Raw genomic sequence first — 21,501 nt, 5'->3', positions numbered from 1 at the left:
TCTCTGTACTGCACTTACCCTCCTTGCTGTCTGGATGGCTAGATAGCAGATCCACTGCTAAGGTAGTCAGTTGAAGAGGATTGTCCGGCAACTACAGACACACATCTGCCATCACCCACCCTATGTGACCTTCTGCCGCCCTCCAGAGTGAATTTGAGAGTCATCCAGGCTAGTGAACCGCATTCCCCAGTGGCCAAGACTTTGTCCTTAGGTTCAAGTGTGAGAGGCGGCAGAGAATAAAATGATTCAGCCTCTTGCCCTCATTGCTTCACCCATGTGCAGGGTGTGGGAAAGAATAAGGAAACATGGCAAAGTAGGAGCTACCATTCTTGGGAGCACAATTTATAGCTTTCAGGTCCGTATACTCAATGCTTCTCCTGCAGGACAGGTCTTTGTGTAGTGGGGTGGCCTTCTGGGTAGACCCAATCCCCAGCCTTTGTAGTGCTCCTTTGTCCTTTAAGGACTTTTCATCCTTGTACACTGATCATGCCACACCATCCATGGCTGATAGAACATAGCTTATATTTAAGAGCAGTCTTGAGGGAGAGCCATTTGAGCCATACCTCAAGATTTAGCCACTGTAAGTGAACAATGCCCTGTCTGATGCCAGCTTATCCTTGTGGGATGGCATACTAGTCCCATCCGGTTTCTCTTCCCCAGGCCTGTGATTAAACCCAGAGTGCTGTGGCTTTCTATCATGTAGCCCTCTCAACCTCATGGGGTAACTGAGAAACACTCTACATGATCCCCTTTTTTTAATTGAAAATAATTTTTAACAATATAGTCTGATTATGATTTCCCCTCCCCCAACTCTTACCAGATCCTACCTTCCCACCCAAGCTTCTTTTTTCTCTTTAGAAAATACAAAGAAAACAAACAAACCAGAGTTTAAAAAAAAATAACAAGGTAAAAACACAAGAAACACATACAGACAGAAAATTGGAAACCATAATACACAAACAAAAGACCAATAAGACAAAAATTGCCTAAATAAAGCAATGTGAGACAAAAGTCTACAAAAATACCACCAAGTTCATTTTGTGTTAGCCGTCTACTGCTGGGCCTGGGGCCTATCCTTAAGTGTGGTTAGTATCCCTAGTGAGACTCCATTGGAGAAAACTAGTTTTTCCTTTGCAAGTAGACGTCATTTGTTGATAGCTTCTTGGTTTGGGGTGGGAACACATGTCCCCTTTGCCTTCTGAGCCCTAGAACCCCATTAGGCTCGACCCTGTGCAGGCTCTGTGCATGCGGCCCCACTCTGAGTTCACATGGATATGTTAGTTCTGTTGTCCTGTTGTCTTGAAGGACACTGAGTCCTTAGTATCATCCATCCCCTCTTATTCTTACAGTCTTCCCACCTCCTCTTCCATATTGCTCCCTGATCCCTGAGGGGAGGGGCTTGATGACGACACCCCTGTTAGGACTGAGTGTTCCAAGGTTTCTCACTCTCTGCACAGGGTCCACTTGTGGGTCTCTGTGTTAATTACCATCTACTGCAACGAGCAGCTTCACTGATGAGGATTGAGCAAGGTGCTGATCTCTGGGTAGGTCGTTAGGAGTTATTTGTTGCTGTGTCCTTTTAGTAAAGCAATAGTATTTGACTTGACCCTGGACTCCCTATCCTATTCAGGACAGGTTCTTGGCCGCCCAACCGTTGTCCATCTTGGGTTTCATCTCCAAGTGGGGATATAAATCCAGTGTTGGTTCTCCCACATCATTTGTGTCACTATTGTACCGACACATCATGCTAGCAGGTCACCATTGTAGATCTCAGGTTTTGTAGCTGGGTTGATAGATACCATAATCAGGAGACAAAGGCTGGGTACAAGTGCAGGCATCTCTCCTTCATGAATAATTAGGGTGTAGTGCCAGCCATGAAGGGAAAGCATAGGAAAAATGGTGCAGGTGCTGAAATTGAATCCACTCTTCCCTTGAGTGATAGAGTATACAGCTTTGTGCAGGGCACTTATATTGAACTAGGTATTGAAGTCATCCAGAGCTGACATGTATGATCATGAAGGCTTTGTGCTACCCTGTTCAGGACTTGAGCATCATCAGATTTTTCTGTCCAAGGGATACTGGATACCAGAAAACATCTGTCTGTCTTGTGCTCAGAATTGTGACATGATCAGTTTTCAAAACAGCATCACCTTTCTAACCCGTGGAACACAGCAGAGTGGACATTGTTCCCACTTCAGGCATTGGTATCATTAAGTCTTAGACAGTTAAACACAGCTGGAGACTACTGGGACGAACCTGGAGTGTTCCCGCTATGCCTACATGCTTGTGTTCAGTGGCCAAGTGTTCAGGCCTGTCCTCTCTGCCTGGGGCTTTATGGTTTTATGCTGACCTAATGCATACTTGCTGAGATGTTCCTGTCCTCAGTGTCCAGAGTCTTGGGTCATGACTCATGGCTCCCTATAAAGGACAGAGCACACAGCAACATGAAGCTGTTGCTAAGAATGAGTCAGTAGTTAATTCTGTGATTGTTGGCCGTGGCTATGTTGAGTCTCTGCACTGTGGCATGATGGAAACTCGTGAGTGTGGTGGGTGACAGGCTCAGCTGTGTAGATTGGTGTCATGTGGTCTAGAACACAGGAATGTGCTTGCCCACTGATCCTTCAGAAGCTGGCTCTGCCCACAATGACATAGTGCCCTGATGGGCATTTTCCTAGTTTTTCAGCCTGCTGACACCTACTGGTTATACCTGCAGTATGCCACTGCCAGGGTAGAGGATGAGTGTGTCAGGAGAACTGTACACTTGTCACTTTGTGTCAAGGCAAAGGTTTGCTGACACCATGAAGAAAGAGCTGGGCATACTAATTCCAGAAGATGCCAGTGTCCAGGAAGAGAACAGGGCTCAACTGAAAGGAGCTTCTAGTTTATCTCCTTCGGTATAGCTAATCTTGGTGTGATCTCTGGACCTGAGTGTGTTCATTTGGAAAGCCATGAGGCTGCTGTGTGCAGAGGGAGTAGCAACAGTGGCTATAGTGGTTCAGTGGTTCACTGCTTCAGTGTTTCTTGTGAGCTCTTAAGAATCTTTAGCTCATTCCAGTTAGCTTGCCTAATGGCTTCAGGTTCAGACAGAAAAATCAGCAGGGCTGCCTGTTTATGTGTTGAGCACTAACTGTTTGTAGAGGTCAGTTCATAAGACCATGCTCTGGATGCTCATTTCCAAGAAAGGAGATCAAGAGGGCAAGAGCATCTGACTTGTGCTCCCCTCTGCTGGGCATGCCTGTTTGAGTACTGTAATCGCTGAGGTTTTCCAGCCTCTTCAGAGAATAATGCCATATTCTGATCATCCTCTTTCTCATCAGTTAAATGCAAGTGGACACCTTTGAGTTATCCTCTGACGAGAGCAGCATCCCTGCTTTTCCCTCGTTAGTTCATCAACCCTGCCATCCCCAGGGGATAGGCACTAAGATCTATGGCGGATTCCTGAAACCACAGACTAGCCTGCACGGTATAATTTAATGCCATTTCCATCTTAACCATACATTTGGCATGCACCATGGCTGTACTTGAAGTGCATAACAAGCATGTGTCTGCTTACTGTCATCGGCTTCATAGGCAGAAATTCCCTAATAAATTTTAGGGCATGAACCCCTCTCCACGGAAAATAGGCACCTGTTGGAGAATAGTTTATATAAACAGTTTACCTTTACACAACTGTCTTGTAGCTTCCCCACCAGAGGCCCATCCTACTGGCCTTTCTGCAGTGAATCTGAGGCAGCTTTAGCTTTGATGTAGCTCTGCAACACCCAGTTACTTTATGATAAGCATATTAGAGAATCAGAACAGAAGAGGTCTCGTCTTTTGTTCTCCATCCGTGCAAAGCACTGACTGTGTGTGAGGGCTGCACACTGCAGATGCGCGTGCCTCACATCCTTTCTCTCTGTTCCAGGAAGGTGTGGAAGTGCGGGTGGCAAGGATCTTCAACACCTTCGGGCCACGAATGCACATGAATGATGGGCGGGTGGTCAGCAACTTCATCCTGCAAGCACTCCAGGGGGAGCCACTCACGGTAAGTCTGCCCGGAGTCTGCATATAGCGAAGAAAGTGTGACTTGATTCAGGGACTTGGGTTTCCAGAGTTGATTCTTCATACTCATGTGTATTTGTGCTACCTGAGTGAAAGGAATAGAAGCAAATGGGTGGAACACAGACCAGGAATGGCCTTCCAGTGAGCCTGGGTGCCTATTGCCTTCACCCTGTACTCCTGAACTCCACCTGTGCCCCCTGGCCTGCTTAACCTGCCCCCACTGTTTCCTTAGCCTCTTAGCGAAGGCCCGGGGGTGAATGAATGTAGTTCTAGGAAGGCGCAGGTCCGTGTGGGAAGGAAATTGAGCCCTGGCTTTGTCGGGTCTTTGCACTTTTACAAGCAAGAATGAAAGCTGCTCGTGCCATTTCTCAGAGGCTCCTATAGTGCACTAGAACTCCCGTGGTCTCGGCTCAGTGGTCTGAATGTGTGAGAAATAAGGGCACGTGCTGCTCCCAGGGCATCATCTAGACGGCAGAACTGAGCACCCCACACTCATCCATAGCCCTCGCCTGCCTGGGGCGCTGTACCCCTGGCCTACGTAGAACTTGGCTTGGGTTCCCTTGTTTGATGAGTGCCCTAGCTCTCCCCATCTCTGCTCTTCTTTCCTCTGTCCTTCCCAGGCTCTCCTTGGTGATCTGCCTCCATGTCTTTGTTCTTCCTTTCTGTAGGGGTTAAACGTCCTTTTTCTCCAGAGTTCAGCATAATAGTTTATTGATTTTTTTTTCTTTTTAAAATCTTTTTCCCTTTTTAAAATTATTTAGTGTGTGTGCACATGTGTGTGCATGTGCACATATGTGGAGTCTAGATGTTGACTGTTGCATTCTACCTTTTTTTCTGAGGCATGGTCTCTTATTGAACATGGAACTAACCAATTGACTAGACTGGCTGGCCAGAATCCTCTAGAATCCCTCCAGTCCCAACCTTCCTATTGCTAGAATTACAAGTGCACACTGCCACACCTGGATTTGAATGTGAGTGCTGGGTACCTGAATTCAGGTCCTTCTGTTTGTACGGTAAGCCCACTACCCTGTGAGCCATCTCTCTAGCTTACTTCCAGATTATCTCTCAGAGGCAAAGCTCTTTTGACTATTCACATACTTATCCCCATTCTACAAGTTTCCTCCTGATAGACACACTGAAAAGTCAGAAAATGTCATGTCAGACCATTCTGGGTCTACTTGTGCCTTGACTCGTGAGGGGCTTCCCACAGGTGACCCCACTGTAAAGTTGATATCTCAGGAATTGTGTGTGCATGTGTGTTCACCAACAGATTAATCAACAGAGTTAGAGACCTGTTCTCTGTCGTGTGATCTCTATTTCTGATGACTTGTTTGCTACTCAGAGCAGGGCTACAGGTTCCTCTTACCTTGATTTTCCAGGTAAGGAGACTGAGCTACAGAGATTAAAGTGTGACGACATGGTTTGGACCTGGGGCTGTCCTCTGAATCCCTGTTGTCTGTTATTTCTCCTTCATATGTGTCAGCTCCACTGCTGATGTAGGATGGAGCCTCCCTGTCCGTAGTGGGGTAGCCCTCAAGGCAGGCACACTGTGTTGGTGAATTTTGATAAGTACATCCCAGAAAAGATGTAATTCTAGACCTCAGCTCTGGGTCCTAACGGGCCGAGCCCATTCTGCTCCTTCTCCTCAGTGGCACCTTGCTGCCCCTTGATGAAGGTTCTGAAGTCACACCTGCTTCTCTTTCCTTCCCATTATGGACTCCAGCAGCTCATCCTGGTGGCCTGGCTCTGGATCCACACTGCCATCATAGTGTCCTGTCTGTGCGGTACTTCCGTCCTTGTTCTCTGTCTTCTCTCTGCCTGGCCTAGAGTCAGCCTTCTGAAGAGGACAAACCCAAAGATCCCTCATCTCAGAAGCAGCATATGCCACGGACCTTTCTAATGGCTCCTACCCTCCCCACTTCCCACTCCTCAGACTGACTCCTTCAGCTCCTGTCTTGCCTGTTCTGAGAGTATTTCCTGGGCACTCTTCCCCATTCTCTGTAGCCAGTGCCAACTGGAGCACTGTCTGTACAAATGCACCGTTTGGCTTTCAGTCACCATGGGTTTCTTTCCATTGCACTCACTGCCGACTGAAACACTACAGTTCCAGGACACTAGCGCAGCGTTCGCCCTGGAAACCAGGCGCTCTGTTCCCTCCCTGTGCAGCTGTGGCCCTGGCCCAGCAGGCAGTGTGAGACAAATGATGATTGGACTAATGACCGGGTGAGTGGTGACTGCTCTCTGATGTAGCGGGTGAGAAGTGACTCAGCGGTTAGCTACAGAAGCCTGCAGTTGTGGCTGTAACTTCCAGGCCAACCTGCCTTCCAGATCCTCTCTTGCTGCATCTGGCTTCTCTCCACAGGTTTCCCAGCTGCAGATTCAGCCAGCTGCAGTAGAAAATGTTAGGAAGCATGGTGTCTGTGATAACGCGGACAGATGTTGTTTTCCTGTATGTAGAATGTGCATAGCTTATATGCAAATACTAAACCATTTCTTGACTGTCCTGGATTTTAATATCTGTGGAGTGTTCTGGAACCAAGTTCTGGAAAGTAGGGGACAGTTATATTAAGGGTCAGGTGATCTCTATTGGGAAGGGAGACACCCCTGAAGCTCTGACTGTGGCTCACCCTGTTTGCAGAGAAAACTGTTAGCAGCCTTCGAAGAAACAACTTTTCAATTTATTGCCTCCTTGGCGGCTTCAAGGGCCCCATGTTAAGGAGAAAAGTAAGTCCTCTGGCAGCCTCAAGAATGCGCACATTGTTGGCAGAGGTCATGTCTCATGTTGTCTTCAGGCCCGGTATGACTCTGTGCCAGAGATACAGGGAGAGATCAGTGGCGCCATCCGAATGCCATTAATCCGGAGCCTGCCAGACTTCCTTCTTTCCTAGCACCCAGGCGGAAGGCCTGAGGAGCCAGTTAGAGTGTTTTGTGGTTTTCTGTTGTTGTTGTTGTTGTTTCACAGACTTCTCTGCCCACCAAGAACCTGATGAACTGCCGGTGCTTTTCTCTGGATTGAAAAAGCGTTTCCTCCCTTGACAGGTGGCTCTGGTAGAGGTCAGCGGGGTAGAGTGGGGAGAGATGCTGGAGATCAAGCGCAGCCTTAGCAGAAAGAGCAAGCAGGAATCCCAGCCAAGGAGCGGAGTGAGTCTGTGGAGAGAAAAAAGAAAGAGGAAGAAGCATTTCGGGAGGGGGATTCATCAGAGGATTCTTGCTGAAGGAGGCCAGGGAGCCTCACAACTTGGCGGATTGGAGAGAGATGAGAAACCCAGGCAGTTATGAGGGCTGGATTCACTAAGCAGAGCTTCTGTTAACACAGTTCTGTGAGAAGTTTCCAGCTGGAGACTCTGGAGCTTGTTCGGCAGAGGCTGTTGTAGCTAAAGTCCCTAGTGCACATGGTAGAGGACAGTGCTGTGACAGCTCCCTTTGCGGTTCTTGTCACCCCTACTCGCTAAACATCTCAGTGACTCCTGGGTCACTACTGCTGTGACCTGAACACAGACAGCACTTAGTCCCCTGAGAGCAGTTTTGCGTCCCCAGAATCTCCTTGACTCTCTCTCATCCTGTGAAGTGAAGCCAGAGTGCGGGACTGTACAGACTCATGAGTGTGGCTGAGCGTCCTCTCTACCTGGCCTGTGGACACAGAGTAGCCTCCAGGCCCCAGGCAGGTGTGGCAGTGAGCCAGAAGGGCATGCCCACCCCCAACCAATAAGACATTGGGTGCTTCTTGAGGCCCTGTCCTCGGTGCTCCTTTGCTGAGATTTGGTCCCGTGGCTTTTGTAGCCTGTCAGCAGACCACTCCATACACAGTGCCTTTTCTCGCTGGCCCTCTGGTCCTGAGCAGAAGCTGAAAGCCCAGATCTCTGAATGTGTCATGTTACAGCTTCACAGTCTAGACTATGCTTTTCTTTACTTTCCAGAAAAATCTACAGTGGTTGTTAGAACTTTTGAATTTTTTAAGTACAATTTTCATTTTTTTCTGAGAGATTTCTACTAGGCTCCTTACTTAAGCAGAAAAAAAGTTCCATAGTTGTTCCAACTAAGACAGGAAGGAGGGCTGCTCAGATCTATATAGCCCATGTCCTTATAGCTCCCACCTCACTCTACAGTGCCCCTGGATGGTCCTAAGATGCTTGAGACAGCATTTTCTTGTATCCATTATTCAATATGGAAAAGTCAAGACAAACATCGCCACAGTGGTGTTGTAGCTGCATTTCTGTCATTATGGAATTTTTGTAAATATTCATGTCCTTTAGTGCAAAGCTTCTCAGATTGTGAACCCAGGAATATCAACACCACACATCAGAAGTCTCAGAAAGATGAATTTTCAGGCTCGGCTCCCAAGATCTTGCAAATCAGAAGTTGCTGCAGGAGTACCTTCCGCTCCTTCAGCCAGTAGTCGCTGAAGTCAGCACCGTGGGCTCGTACTTCAGGGACTGTTGGCTGAAGGAGCAGAAGGTACTCCCGCAGCAAGAAGTGAAACATACGTTTTAGTAAGCCTGGGATTTGGGGAGCCTCTGGATATTTGCTAAGTAGTTCTGAGCCTGGGCTGCACCTCAGAGTCTCCGCAGGAGCTTGAGGAATATAAAACTTGGTCTCCCCCACAGAAACTCAACCCAGCTGTGGCTAGTGTTCAGGCATTGCTTTTAGGGCAATAGGAATACAACTGTCCAGACCCAGACAGATAGGAAAGGTTGGTAGCCACACAAGAAATAGTTTATCCCACCAGCTAGGACCACCTGGTTCCCATTGTTAATTGATTTTAACTGCTGAGTTCTGTCATCCTGGACTTTTTATGAACACTGAGGACCCTTAACTCAGTTCCTGGCTCAGTGGGACTACAGATGTTCCAAACCTGTACCTCTGAATTCTATTACTCTCCTGGAAGGTCTCGGTTCGGCCTTAGCCATATGTTGGAATTCCCTAGGAGCCAGCTATATAGCTATGAAGAAGCCTGCCCCCATAGTTTACTAATCTATTAGGCAGAAATCTATCATTTGTAATACATCCAGAGTGGAGAGCCCCCATTGAATGTTGTTTGTGTGTGTTTGTGTGTGTGTGTGTGTGTTTATGCTTGCGTGGGGGGATAGAGCCCCCACTGAATATTGTTCACATTTGTGTGTGTGCATGTATGTGTGTAGCCTCCACTAAATATTGTTCACATTAGTGTGTGCTACACAACTGGACTCCAGGAAAAAAGCCCCTGAGTTTTACATAGATCCTGACATACCCTAATTCAAGAAGCCAGTTCTTGAATTCTGTCTTTTGAGGAAAAAGTTGGTATAGGTGTACATGCTCATGTTAAGTATCAGTGCTGAAGTACAGAGTGTGAGATATGGTTCAAGATGTTTTCGTTTTCCTTAATTTGTTTTGATTAAAATATAATTGCCTCGTTTCCTCCCCTCCCCTTCCCTCAGCCCCTTCTGTGTCCTTTACCTCCAACACTTCCCATTTTCCTCCCTTTCAGATTGATGATCTCATTTCCTTTGATTATTATTGTTGCACATACTCACAGAGAAGCATAATATATAAATGCACCTGCTGAGTCCATTCACTGTGGCTTATATGCATATGATTTCACCATTTGGTATTGGATAACTAGCTAAGGGGTCTATTCTTGGGGAAGACTGGCTTTCCCTCTCTCAGTAGTTGTTAGCTGCCTATAGTTTTGGTTTTTTTCTAGGATTGGGGTCTTGTTAATGTGTTTATAAGTGTGTCATTGTTTGAGTCTTGTTTATCAGCCATATTGCTGCAGTATTGTGTTTGTATCTTCCTAGTCATCTAGGAGACACCATTCAACACCATAGCAGGTTTCTTGTTCCCCTGGCTCTCAGAATCTTTCCACCTCCTTTTTCATATGTTCCCTGAACCTAGGTACAGGAGTTGTGTTGTAAACGCATCTGTTGAGGCTGAGCATCTCTTCAGTTCTCTGTATTTTGACCAGTCATGGTTTTCTGTGATGGGTTCTGTGGCTGCAATGAGAAGCTTCTTTGCTAAGGATCATAGTCACGTGTATCAGGCAAAGAGGATTTGTGAACTTCGAGACGTAAGCCTGTCAGTGCCTTGTCAATGACTGATTCTGAAATCAGACCCACAGAATTCCAAGGAGCCCCACTAATAGTGTCAGGGTGTTTCTCTCAGATCTAACTCTTGGTTTCCTTCTAGGTGTATGGTTCCGGGTCTCAGACAAGGGCGTTCCAGTATGTCAGGTAAGGCTCCGGTCCTTAGCCTGGGTTCTGAGTAGAGGAATGTAGTAAGAGTTCAGTGTATATTGTACATACTGACTATTTCCACAGCTCAACTATGTAGTAAGTTCATTTCAGTATTTGATTAGGAACCTCTTTCTTCTCTCTGTTAAAGTTGGTTTTCATCCACCGTTTCTGTGACTCCTGGCTAATCTTTCACTGCCACCTAGTGTTGCATAGATGATGTTATCTAGCACTGTGAGGGTAGCTTGGATAATTAATGCTGCAGGCCAATTAATCACCCATCAAACCTCAGATTCAGTTGTCCAACAAATGGTTTAAATCATAGTTCTCTAGCTTGAAGAGAGTCTTTAAGAATGTGAGATCAAAGTTTCTTAACAGCGACCTCATGTTGAAGCTGAGACGGGCTCATGTACTTGGGGACTTGTGCTTTTGTCTTTGGAAGCCTACCTAGGGTTTTGTTGGTCAATGCAGTTAGAAATAATAAACAATTACAACGCTGAAGTATCGTCTGCTTATGGGTAACAATTACAAATTGCATGGCTGTTTCCAACACCCTTGATCACTGTAAAACCCACATGTAGATTTTGACACCATGTACTTTTGTTTTAAATGCAAATACCCCAAATTCCTCTTGTCCAGAAAATGTTGTCCCGGGTGTCTTAGACCCATCCAAGGGTACTGTAGGGTAAGATGTTAGCTATGGGGTGTGGGTCTGATTACCAACCTTATCTCAGTAGCTGAGGAGCTCAGTAGAAGTCACTTAGTAAAGTAAAAATGCTGCTTTAATTTTCCCCCAAAGTTAAAACAACCAGTATAGATTTTTCCCTGAATGTGATCCAGAAGGTGCTCTGCATAAATACATACCAGAGGCAGTATTTATCTCTCCTTACCCATGTGTATCTTGTGAAACAGGGCCGAAAGCCTGGAAAGGAGACCTAGCTGCTCATGTGTTGTCCAGATAGGTTAACTTCACAGTTTCAAGAGACGGTTTCACAGGGGTCAAGTGGCCATCCCTCCCCCGGGACAGTTTCTGTTTTAGCGTATAGAGCTGAGGTTGTGTGCTTGGAGAAATATGTTAGGGTGAATTTCTGTCTCTGGTCAGACCACTATTACTGAACCACCTCTTCATAATAATAGTAGCACTGCGTTTTCATCCCATCCCCTTTCACCCCCTCCCCAGTCGTGCACTTCCAAGGAGGAATAATGTCTTCAAGTACACAGATTCAACCTCGAACTACATAATCGGGGTCCCAAACTTCCTTATACTCCACCATTTTAAGACCTGATTAAAAAGGGGGGGGCTGGTTAGAAGCCTGCCTTCTCTCTGGTCACACTGCTTCAGTGGCAGCTCCTATGAAATTAAGTTGAATAGCTTCAGATACATTTGGTGGGGAGACAAGGGGTAGGTAGTTAGAATACTTTAAGAATCCAGTAATGCCTATGCTGTGTGCTAACCCAGCCTAGAACAAAACACACTCCTGGCGTCAGGCCTGTTATGGCCTCAATTCACACACCTAGTTGCTATGACCTGCACATGGTCACCTCCCAGACTATCTGACACCTTGGAAAGAGGATGTAAGTCATTTCCCTCTTCATAGAAGCAGACCCTTTCAGCAGATTCCCTTTCTGTAATGCTGCCATTGTGGTGGCATCTGAGATCACCAGGACTTAGGGACATTGTGGGTCAGTTTCCTGATGTACACCATTTAGTGGTTCAAGTCTCCACAGAGAACTGACCAGGGGCTTGCTGTTTTAAATATACCCCCTACCCTTTTAAGAAACTGAAAGTCCCTTCCTTTGTAAGAGGGTTTGGATCTGTAGTTACAGTCCTGGGTTAACTGTTTCCAGAGCCACAGTTGCCTCAGCAGTGCTGCAGGGACCCAAGGCCTACATGGTCATCTGCATTGACATCTGGCATGACGTGTCTGAGACTTTCATGGTTGGGTTCTGTCCTCATTCACATAACAAAGGCATGTTATATATTCCTTAAAAGTCACTTTGTCAAAATGACACTGAAAGAGCTTCAGGCTGAATGAGCATGACTTACACGACTTTGACTTTAAAAGTTGCCTACCTGTTAGGTATTAGGTGCATGGCCCTCCCTCCTTCCCTCCTCTCCCAAAGAGGATGACTGCTTAAGAACCAGCCGTCTTCCAACTCCACATGACCCTGCCCTTACTTCCAGTGTTAGGAGCCATTGTGGATGCTACTGAATGGTAGCTTTTAATGTCTCCTTACAGACACACAGATGGATGCCGTAAGAATGCGTGGTAGATGTAGTGACTACTGCCGTGGTAATGAAGTGACTTTTTTTGCCAGTTTCTCCTAGAAAAGAAATCATTCAAGGTCAATGGTGGTTTGCATTTTGCACTTGATCTGTGAGAACAGAACATTAAGCATATTTATATAAAATCCCCATTGTTGAAACTAGAAAAGCCGAAATGACACACCAAAAAAAAATTTTTATTCCAATTAAAAGAAAAGAAAAACTATCTTGGGTTTTGTTTTGGAAGCCAATCATGGCCCATAGTGGCTTATGCCTTGTGGGGAAGCCGGAGGAAGAGGGGGAGGTTCCCAAGTGGAATTCATTCAGAACCGTAGCTGCTGGACATGGGCGTAGAACAAGCGCTTACGATTCCCAGTGAGGTGTCATTTTTACGAAGTAACTTTTCTTTAACAGAGCCACACTTTAACGCTTCTGAAACTAAGAACCAAACCTTGGTAAGCGGAAGTTTGCTTACTTCTCTCTTCACCTTCATGGCTCGGCCAATCACAATCCATCGGAAACATCCCGCTGCCCCTGACAGCGAGCTCATAGGATGCACTAGACTGGGGGAGGGGGCAGCAGTGCGCATTGATTTCAGTGCTCAGTTTGTTTGGCTTTCGCTGTGATTTGCCAGTATGGAGTTTGCATACTGAAGTCCATTCATTTCTGTGGAGCTTGTTTTATGAAATAGTCGTAGCTTTTGTTTTGGTTGACTAACATGGGTTCACATTAAACGTGGGGCTTCATCAGAGACTCTTGGGGGGTGTATACCTACTTTAACTTACTTTTGGTCCTTGATTGTTTTCAGAAATGCACAGAAAGGGTAGATTTAACCCATTCTTTCCACCCTGTTCACCACCCTTCCACACCCACCAAAAGCAAATCCCAGTGTTACAGGATTCATTTCATCCATGAACATGCTAGCATTACAGACACCATCTTAATTCACAGGATTTCGTTTCCACATTCAGTTTCCATTTGGGTTTTCATTTTTGTCTGGGGAGGTTTGGTGTGTGCCCTCAGCATTCCTGCTCTATGGCGAGCATTGCCTGACCCAGGTCTCCCTCTTTTTCAGTGATCTGGTGAATGGCCTGGTAGCGCTCATGAACAGCAATGTCAGCAGCCCTGTCAACCTGGTGAGTACCGTTCTGCCTCTCTGCACCAGCTGCAGGGTCTTTGGTGAAGGCTTTCCCTGCTCACGACTAGCTCGTGTAGGGCATCTGCTAAGTACAGAAGTAAAACAAAGCAGAGAAAGGGATTGAAAAACAACACTTGCAAGGCATGTGTGAGCAGTGTGTGAACTCCCTCTGCCTGAAGGGCTTTGTGTAAAGGTCACACTTGTAAGGCGAATCAAAGCTCCGAATGGATAAAGGCTTACGATAAAAGGCCCTGCTTCGTTGTTTATGCCTGCTTGTTCTCTGTGCATCTCATTGCTTTACTCTTTTTAGGAAACTTCTGCACAAGAGCATTTAGGAACTGTATCTACTTAAAAATCCATCTTCCGTCAAATCAGGAAAGTGTCTGCCAGGCGTCTCCCACAGACGCCTCCCTTTCTCCCATGTTCCTTCCATCACTCCGCTCTGTTTCCTAGGGCCTTTCTTTGTGCGTACAGTTAGGCCCGGGCCTTCCTGACACTGTGATCTCTGGGTCCAGGGTAGCCTCGAAAATGGGAGCTGGAGGATTTTAAACTGTACAGCTGCTGGGCTTTTCTGTGGTCTCTGCTGGGCGGTCCTTGTGGGGTAAGAGTTGGAGCAGTGGTGAAGTGGCTCCCGGTGTGGGCGGAGCCCTGAGCTCCATCTCCAGCATTGCAAAAGTGAAGGCAGCAATTGTCAGAAAATGTGGTGGAAGGGACAGGTTTGCATAGCAGCTTCTCTGCCCCACCCCAGTAAGCTGGTCTGTGACAGCATCCCTTGCTGCTGCAGCTTTCTCTATAGATCTTTGATCCTGCACCATAAAAGGTGTTTGCACGTGATGGGGAATCTCAGTCAGTCACATTCTGCTTAAGGTGTGGACCCCTCAGGGCACACAAAACAAATACAAAATCGAAGTGCTTTGCCACTTCTCTCTCTCTTTGGTTCCTGGCTCGTATGATGTTCGTAGGATCTCTGGTCTTGTAAGTTTTTCCCCATTTATTAAAAGCTAAATCTTTGTATTGAATTGGTCTGGTTAATTATCGATCGACCACACCCGCCACATGCATGGTTCTCATAGAGGAAGTTTGTTGTCCTAGCAGAGCCAGTAATGTGAAGCCAAACATGCAGAGTAACACTAAAGTGACAGAAAAGGGAGTAGATTGTCCTGGAAGCTCACCCACTGTATGGAACCCCACTTTAAATGACTTTGTCCTGCCTGAAGACTATTCTTCAGGACAGATAAAGGCCTAAGGTTGTATAGGTTTGTACCTGGCCAGAATGAAACCCATCCAAAGTGCTCCAGTGGCACAAGAAGCTGGGGTGACGTTACTTGGAGGCAGGCTAGTCTGGGGGCTGATGATGATTCGTACAGAAAATGCCTCTGAATTCATATGTGTACCCAAGTAGGAGAGTACTGCCGTTGTCAAACGCTTATAGGAGAATCCATTTCTTCCTTAGGGGAACCCAGAAGAACACACAATCCTGGAATTTGCTCAGTTAATTAAAAACCTTGTTGGTAAGTATGCTCAACCACTTCAGGGCTCGTCGGCATTTACGGTGTCTATTGGTAGCACTGTCCCTAGAAAGTAGGGAATTGGTACAAGCTGCCAACTGATTGGCCCAGAGCCGTTGTTTATGAGGAACACGTTCAGCTTGGCTCCCAGGTCTAGTTAGTTGCAGGTCTGGTGCAGTGTGGGACAGAGATCTGTCCTCCAGGTGTGATGAGGTTAGGTTAGCGCATCCTGCACAGGTGACCATTACTGATATCCAAGCATCACCCCCACTGAGACCAAATTTCAGGAGCAAGGAAAGAGTGACATTAGTTCTGTCCATTCTGGCTTTGGCCATGTGACATTGGAACAGTGTGCCCATGAAGCAGCAGGGTGTTCCTGGGTCTGGCCCGGCCCTTGGGTTACAAGTGCCAAGGAGGTAGCCGGGCCTCTTCCTCAGGCTTGCTGCAGCTCTAGGAAGTCTGGTCTCCAGGTCAGAAATTTGAGTTCAGGACGTGTTAGTCTGGCCTGGACCATCGTAAGCGTGTGCTGCAGGCTGCTCTGATTTGACCCTGCTGCCCCCGTTGGCTGAATGGACTCCTCCATGTTGACATTCCTGGATCAGAGTTGTGGTGAGCAGCTGTGGACAGCTGGGATCCTATTCTGTGTGACAGACAGTGGAGACAGTCTTTCTGCCACAAAAGCCCAGTGCTCTATGGTCCCAGCAGTCCCATGCAGATTCGCTTTCCATCTGTACAACCCCACTGGTGAGGCAGGGCCTGCTTCGGTCACTGTGCCTACAGTCACCATGCCTTTGAAACCTTTGCTGTGCAGGTGAAACCATGGGTCAGAGGCTTTGGTATAATGGCACTGTAGATGCGAGCCCTGGCCCCCTAGATAAGAGTGTGCACAGTGACCCAGGTGTACTTCCGAGTTTAGGAAACCCCTACCTGCCCACTGAGGAGGACTTGGGATCCCCGCGTTACTACTGTGGGGCTGCATGTCGCACTTCCCCGGGTCTGCATAGCGGTCACTATAGTAGCTTTCTCTTGTGGTCACTAGGGTCAAGCCCCTCACCTCAGGAAGGTAGACAAGGCTTTTCTGTCATCTGCATGCTTCGTCCAGACAATTACACGTTGGCTCTGGGTTTGTTCTGGCTAGAGCATTGATGGTCAGGTCATCGTGCACTCTAAGTTACCTTCTGCATGCCGTAGGTTAAGTGGGGTATAGACTGTCTGATTTCCAGGGGAGGGGATTCCTAGATTCTGGATACCCAGGTGTGACCCATTAGGAGCATCCACCTTCAGGGTGGCCCCATCCACATTTATATGTTGTGTTTAAGGGATTGTGCCCCATAGGCACATCTGCATCTGTTACCTGACATGGAGCTTTGTTCTTGACACAAGCCCTTTTGTTCTCGTGGGAGGATCATGGGGAACCAGAACCATTCTGCACGTGACTGTTTGGCAATGACCATGCAGGCACACACCTAGATTGTGAGGACTGTCCTACGGCTTTGTCAGAGCGGCTTGTGTTGGGTCCTTGCTCTTCTACCATAGGTCTGATTATCTTCTGGCGTAGACGGGAAAACAGTGCCCCCTAGTGATAAAGGATTCACATGTCCTTACCGGTTTTTTTTTTCTTTTTCTTTTTCTTTTTAAAAAACTCAGGTAGTGGAAGTGAAATTCAGTTTCTCTCGGAAGCCCAGGATGACCCACAAAAAAGAAAACCAGACATCAAAAAAGCAAAGCTGATGCTGGGGTGGGAGCCTGTGGTGAGTATAAAGAGGTCACTGCCTCAGGAGAGAGACATCAACATCCCAGGGCCTTCTCCTCCCAGTCCATGGCCTTGTTGGCAGGTTTCTAGCAAAGTAGGGTGGGCTTGAGTGTCCAGGCAGCTACGAGATTTTCTCTACTTAATGGTGCCTCATCCTCTGTTGGTGAAAATGACATAGGCCTCCCATGAGTTGTTTTCAGGAGAGTGTGTAAACATGTCCCTTTTCATTCTGTTTCTGTGATGAAGCACTGACCAAAAGCTTGAGAAAATGAGGTTATCTGTACACTTCCAGGTCATAGTCTCTCACTGAGGGAAGTCAGGGCAGGGACCTGGAGGCAGGAACCCAGAATCAGGTACCGTGGAGGAGTGACGCTCCCTGGTTCATGCTTAGCTAGCTTTCCTACACATCCCATAATAACCTGCCTAGGAAACAGCCCCATCCTCAGTGGGCTGGACTTCCCCTATCAGTAAAGACAACCAAGGCAATGTCTCACAGACGTGTCCATAGGTCAACCTGATAAAGACAGTTGCTGCGTTGAGACTGCTTTCCAGGGGTTTCTAGTCTGTCAGGCTGACAGTTACTGTGAACCCCGACATACAGCAGTATCTAAAGGCAGGATGAAGGGGGTGCACTTGTTGTTCTCCTCACTGCTCTAACAAAATGCTTACACAAGCAACTTAAAAGGGAGCAAAGGTTTGTTTTGGTTCCCAGTGGGCAGGGGGGAGGTGTGGCAGCCAGAGCTGCAGTCCATGGCAGTGGCCTCATGTAATGCAGGGACAGAACCAAGTAAAGAGCCAGGGGTAGCTATAGCCGTCAAAGGCCCGCCATAGCACTTACATCTGCTGTCAGGGTCACACCTTCTAAGGACTCCACTGCCTTGACCTGGTGCCATGAGCTGGGGGACATTTCAGGTTCAGAGCATCAGAAAATGGCAGCAGCTTCAATGCAGGGGCCTGGTGTCCAGGCTGAACTGAGTGGGATTTCATCTGGACATATCAGTCCCCGTGTTGATGGAACCCCAGCTAGAGAGCGTGAAGACTGAAAGACAAGGACGAAGGTGGACTTCCATACTTCCTGGTGCTCCTCGACCGCCAGGCTCTCCACAGACTGACCTGTTAGACCAGACCTGTGCGGCCCAACCCCTTTGGGTTACCTGTCAGATAGTCACATTACAATGCACAACAGTAGCAAGTTACACTTATGAAGTAGCAACGAAATAATTTTATGGTTGGAGGTCACCACAACGTGAACTATATTAAAGGGTTGCACCATTCATGAGGTTGAGAACCACTGGACTAGACACAACATCTGTCCTGTTCCTTCTCCCTCACTGCTAGACTGTATTTGCACTCTAAACCCTCAGTCCCTGCTTCTTCGTCTCTTGGTGGAGAGCTCTTCCCCTTTCTGTGAACACCAGTGTCCCAGGGCTGTGTGTAACCTCTCAAGTGTCTGACCTTTATAGAAAGTTCTCACCTCCTTATAGAAAATTCTCCTGGCCTGCCAGGCTGCAGGAACAAGGATGCTTCTGTCCATCTACTGTGTCTAGCTCTTTGCTCTTTGCTCTGCTCCTCTGGAGAGTGATTTTCCCACATATCATGACAGCCATCCCAACGACTGTTGCCGAAGCAAAACCTTATCAGACGGAAGATAAACGTAGGGCAGGTGGCGCCACCTCACTCTAGGAGCTTTTGAGGACAACCCCTCCCCCCCCCCCCCAGGAAGCAGAGTGCTGCCCAGAGCTCAGCTTACCTGTTAAAAAGGCATGGCACAGTAAATGCTGAGGAAGGAGAATCTAACTGATGGACTCTGAAGGGATATTAGAACTTTAGTCCAACTCTGGCTGTGTACAGAAAATTAGTACGTGAAATAGAAATGAATATGCCCAGACTTAAAATCTACTCATCCCATCTAAACAGAGCAAATTTCAGAAACAGAGGTAGGGATTCTCCATGTTTTTTTTTCCATGTTTATGTTTTACCTTGTATACATGTGTGCTATGTTCATGTAGTGCCCACAGAGGGCATCAGAACCTTTGCAACTGGAGTTCCAGGTGGTTGAGAGCTATTCCATAGGTTTTGGGAGCTGAACTCAGGGCCTCTGCAAGAGCAACAAGTGGTCTCAACAGCTGAGCCATCTCTGTCACTCCTAAGGTTCTCAAACTTTTTGAAAGAGTTTGTCATTTGTGCTTTTGTCACCACAGCATGTATTTAAACAAGATGTGTTAGGAAAATATTCAATGTATATTTACTAAATATACACTCTTAGTTTTGGAGGTGTATGTAGAGCCAGGATATGTGTAAGAAGTTGTATCTGACATAGACATACAGAATATGAGACATTTGCCATTGGCTTCTTTGTAACATGAGTCTTAATTGATAGGAAAAGTCTCATTCAAAGATACCATGATTATTGTGTGTACATGTGAATGGGGACAACTTTTGAGATAGAGAAAGCATCTTAAATTGAGGAAGCGGTGTTTTTATGTGTGTTCCTCTGATATTCGGTGATCCTGAGCATTTTCATAAACCTGTTGGCTATTTTTGTGTCTTCCTTTGAAAAAAAAATGCCTACTTAACTCTATTTTTTAAATTGTGGCCCTGATATGTTTTTATCGTCAACTCCTTATCAGATACATAGTTGACAGGTATTTTCTTCCATATCTCTGCATGCCTTTTTATTTTACTGAGAGAAGGTTTTTGTCCAACTTTGTTTCCTCTGTTTTTTAGGGTCTTATGTAATGCATAAATAGCTAAATTTTCATATTTAAAACATGTAAAACGATGTTTTGTTGTATTTTTGACACCTATAAAACTTGCACCATAATCAAGAGAGACAAACACCAGCAAATTTACTGGAGTTCTCAGCAATGCCTCCCTCCTTGGCTTTCTCTTTAGCCTGTATGACTCAGCCGCCAATTGACTGTTTCCTGTTCCCAGCTCAGGTTAAGATTGCCTCAAATGTCACCTTTCGTGAGGCCTTCCCTACCTGTGCTGTCAGTGTGAGTGCGAGTGTGTCGTGGGGACAGCCTCCTCAGAGCATCTCCCCTCAGTCCTTGGAGGATTCCCTCAAAAGAGTGGGCCCACATACATTTCAGAAACGGTCTCTGCAGCTGACTGAGTAGGCATGCCTGCAAGAGGGGACTCGGGGGCTTTGGGAACTTGAGGTGTCACTTGCTAAGTTGCAAAGTGTGTTCTGAAAGTAGCTCTAAAGAACTTCAAGCCTCTCCAAAGTGGCCTTGATGTACTCCTGGCCGGTGTGAGTCCTTGAGTGTCCTCACGAAGTGGACAGCTGACTGCACCCTCTTACCTCCAGGGCGCTCTGCTTCAGTTTGCTTCAAGGAAGCCTTTCTGTTGACAGGACCTTGTTCCTTTTTCTCAACAGGTTCCATTGGAGGAAGGGTTGAACAAAGCCATTCACTACTTCCGGAAGGAGCTAGAATACCAGGCCAATAACCAGTACATCCCCAAACCTAAGCCCGCCAGAGTGAAGAAGGGCCGGACGCGCCACAGCTGAGTTACCTTAGGACCTGAGACTCCGTTTTACACTTAATGAAATGGACTTTTGTGGGATTTTTTTTTTAAAGACTTAAACAGGTGTCATGAAGAACAAACTGGAATTTCATTCTGAAGCTTGCTTTAAAGACATGGATGTGCCTAAAAGCTCCCTTGAAACCTGCAGACTTTGCCTTGCACTTTTTAAATCTGTCTTTTTATGTACAACAGCCTAGATGCATCTCTGCTATTTTCAGGTTTTTTTATCTTGCTGTTAGAGTGTATGCTGTAACTGTCGTTGACAGTTTTATTTACTGGTTTCTTTGTGAAGCTGAGAAGAAACATTAAATGGGGTGGAAATGCTGATTTTATTTATAAAAGTGGGTACTTATAAATGAGACGTTACACTATGCATAAAGAATAAGAATTCTAGCGGTATTGTCAGGTGGGCGGTGCACCAGCGTTTATTTGGGGACAAATGAAAACTCCATTGGAAAGTACTGTTTTTTTTTTAATTTAGAATTATCTGAAGAATTTGGTTTTTAGTTGCAAACTTGACTTTGAAACATCTCTGTTGGTTCTTGATCAAGGATATTTGAAATCACTACTGTGTTGTGCTGCATATTGGGGTGGGGCAGGGAAACAATGTTAATGTATTCTTGGTTAACCTTGGTTAAATATGCTATTTTAATAAAATATTGAAACTCGCTGGTCATGGACTTTGATCTACAAAGCTTGGCTTTCTGCTTTGTGTCAGATGTTGGGTTGCTGAGAATAACACTGGAGATGTTAGCTTGAGGGAATTCTGCAAATGTCTGGTTTCCACCATACTTAACTTCATGTGGTGTTTAGAATCAACTGTGTGCTCCTTGGGCCGAGTCTGTGCTTTGACATATGATACACACTCTATGTGTCTTCCTGAAATGCTTGAGATCAAGTGTTTCAAATTTTGTTTAACTGGGGAATATTTTCATAGAGTATAGCTTGAGCATCCTAAATCCCAAACCTGAACTGTCCTGAAGTCTGTAGTCCGAATGTCCTTTCGGCCTCAGGAATGTGGAGCTTAGGGGCACTCAGGCTCTGTTAACTATGGTGTG

The 21,501-nt window shown here is 46.4% G+C and overlaps 1 protein-coding gene across 3 annotated transcripts in view; it reads left to right on the top strand.

Annotated features, from left to right (window-relative positions):
- The window catches only part of Uxs1 (UDP-glucuronate decarboxylase 1), a 76,185-nt gene extending 55,062 nt beyond the window's left edge, over window positions 1-21,123 (top strand). For all 3 annotated transcript variants that reach the window (XM_048430182.3, XM_048430181.3, XM_048430183.3), the window contains exons 10-15: window positions 3,905-4,024; window positions 10,204-10,247; window positions 13,589-13,649; window positions 15,105-15,162; window positions 16,807-16,910; window positions 20,295-21,123. In XM_048430182.3, coding sequence (XP_048286139.2) covers window positions 3,905-4,024; window positions 10,204-10,247; window positions 13,589-13,649; window positions 15,105-15,162; window positions 16,807-16,910; window positions 20,295-20,426 — 519 coding nt within the window. In that variant the 3' untranslated portion in view covers window positions 20,427-21,123. The remainder of the gene's footprint in view (window positions 1-3,904; window positions 4,025-10,203; window positions 10,248-13,588; window positions 13,650-15,104; window positions 15,163-16,806; window positions 16,911-20,294) is intronic.
- Window positions 21,124-21,501: the final 378 nt, after the last annotated feature.

Source organism: Myodes glareolus, chromosome 18, assembly GCF_982192425.1.
Source record: "Myodes glareolus chromosome 18, mMyoGla1.1, whole genome shotgun sequence".
Taxonomy (NCBI): Eukaryota; Metazoa; Chordata; class Mammalia; order Rodentia; family Cricetidae; genus Myodes; species Myodes glareolus.
The sequence above is the reverse complement of the archived record's forward strand: the minus strand, read 5'-3'. Positions and strand labels throughout refer to the sequence as shown.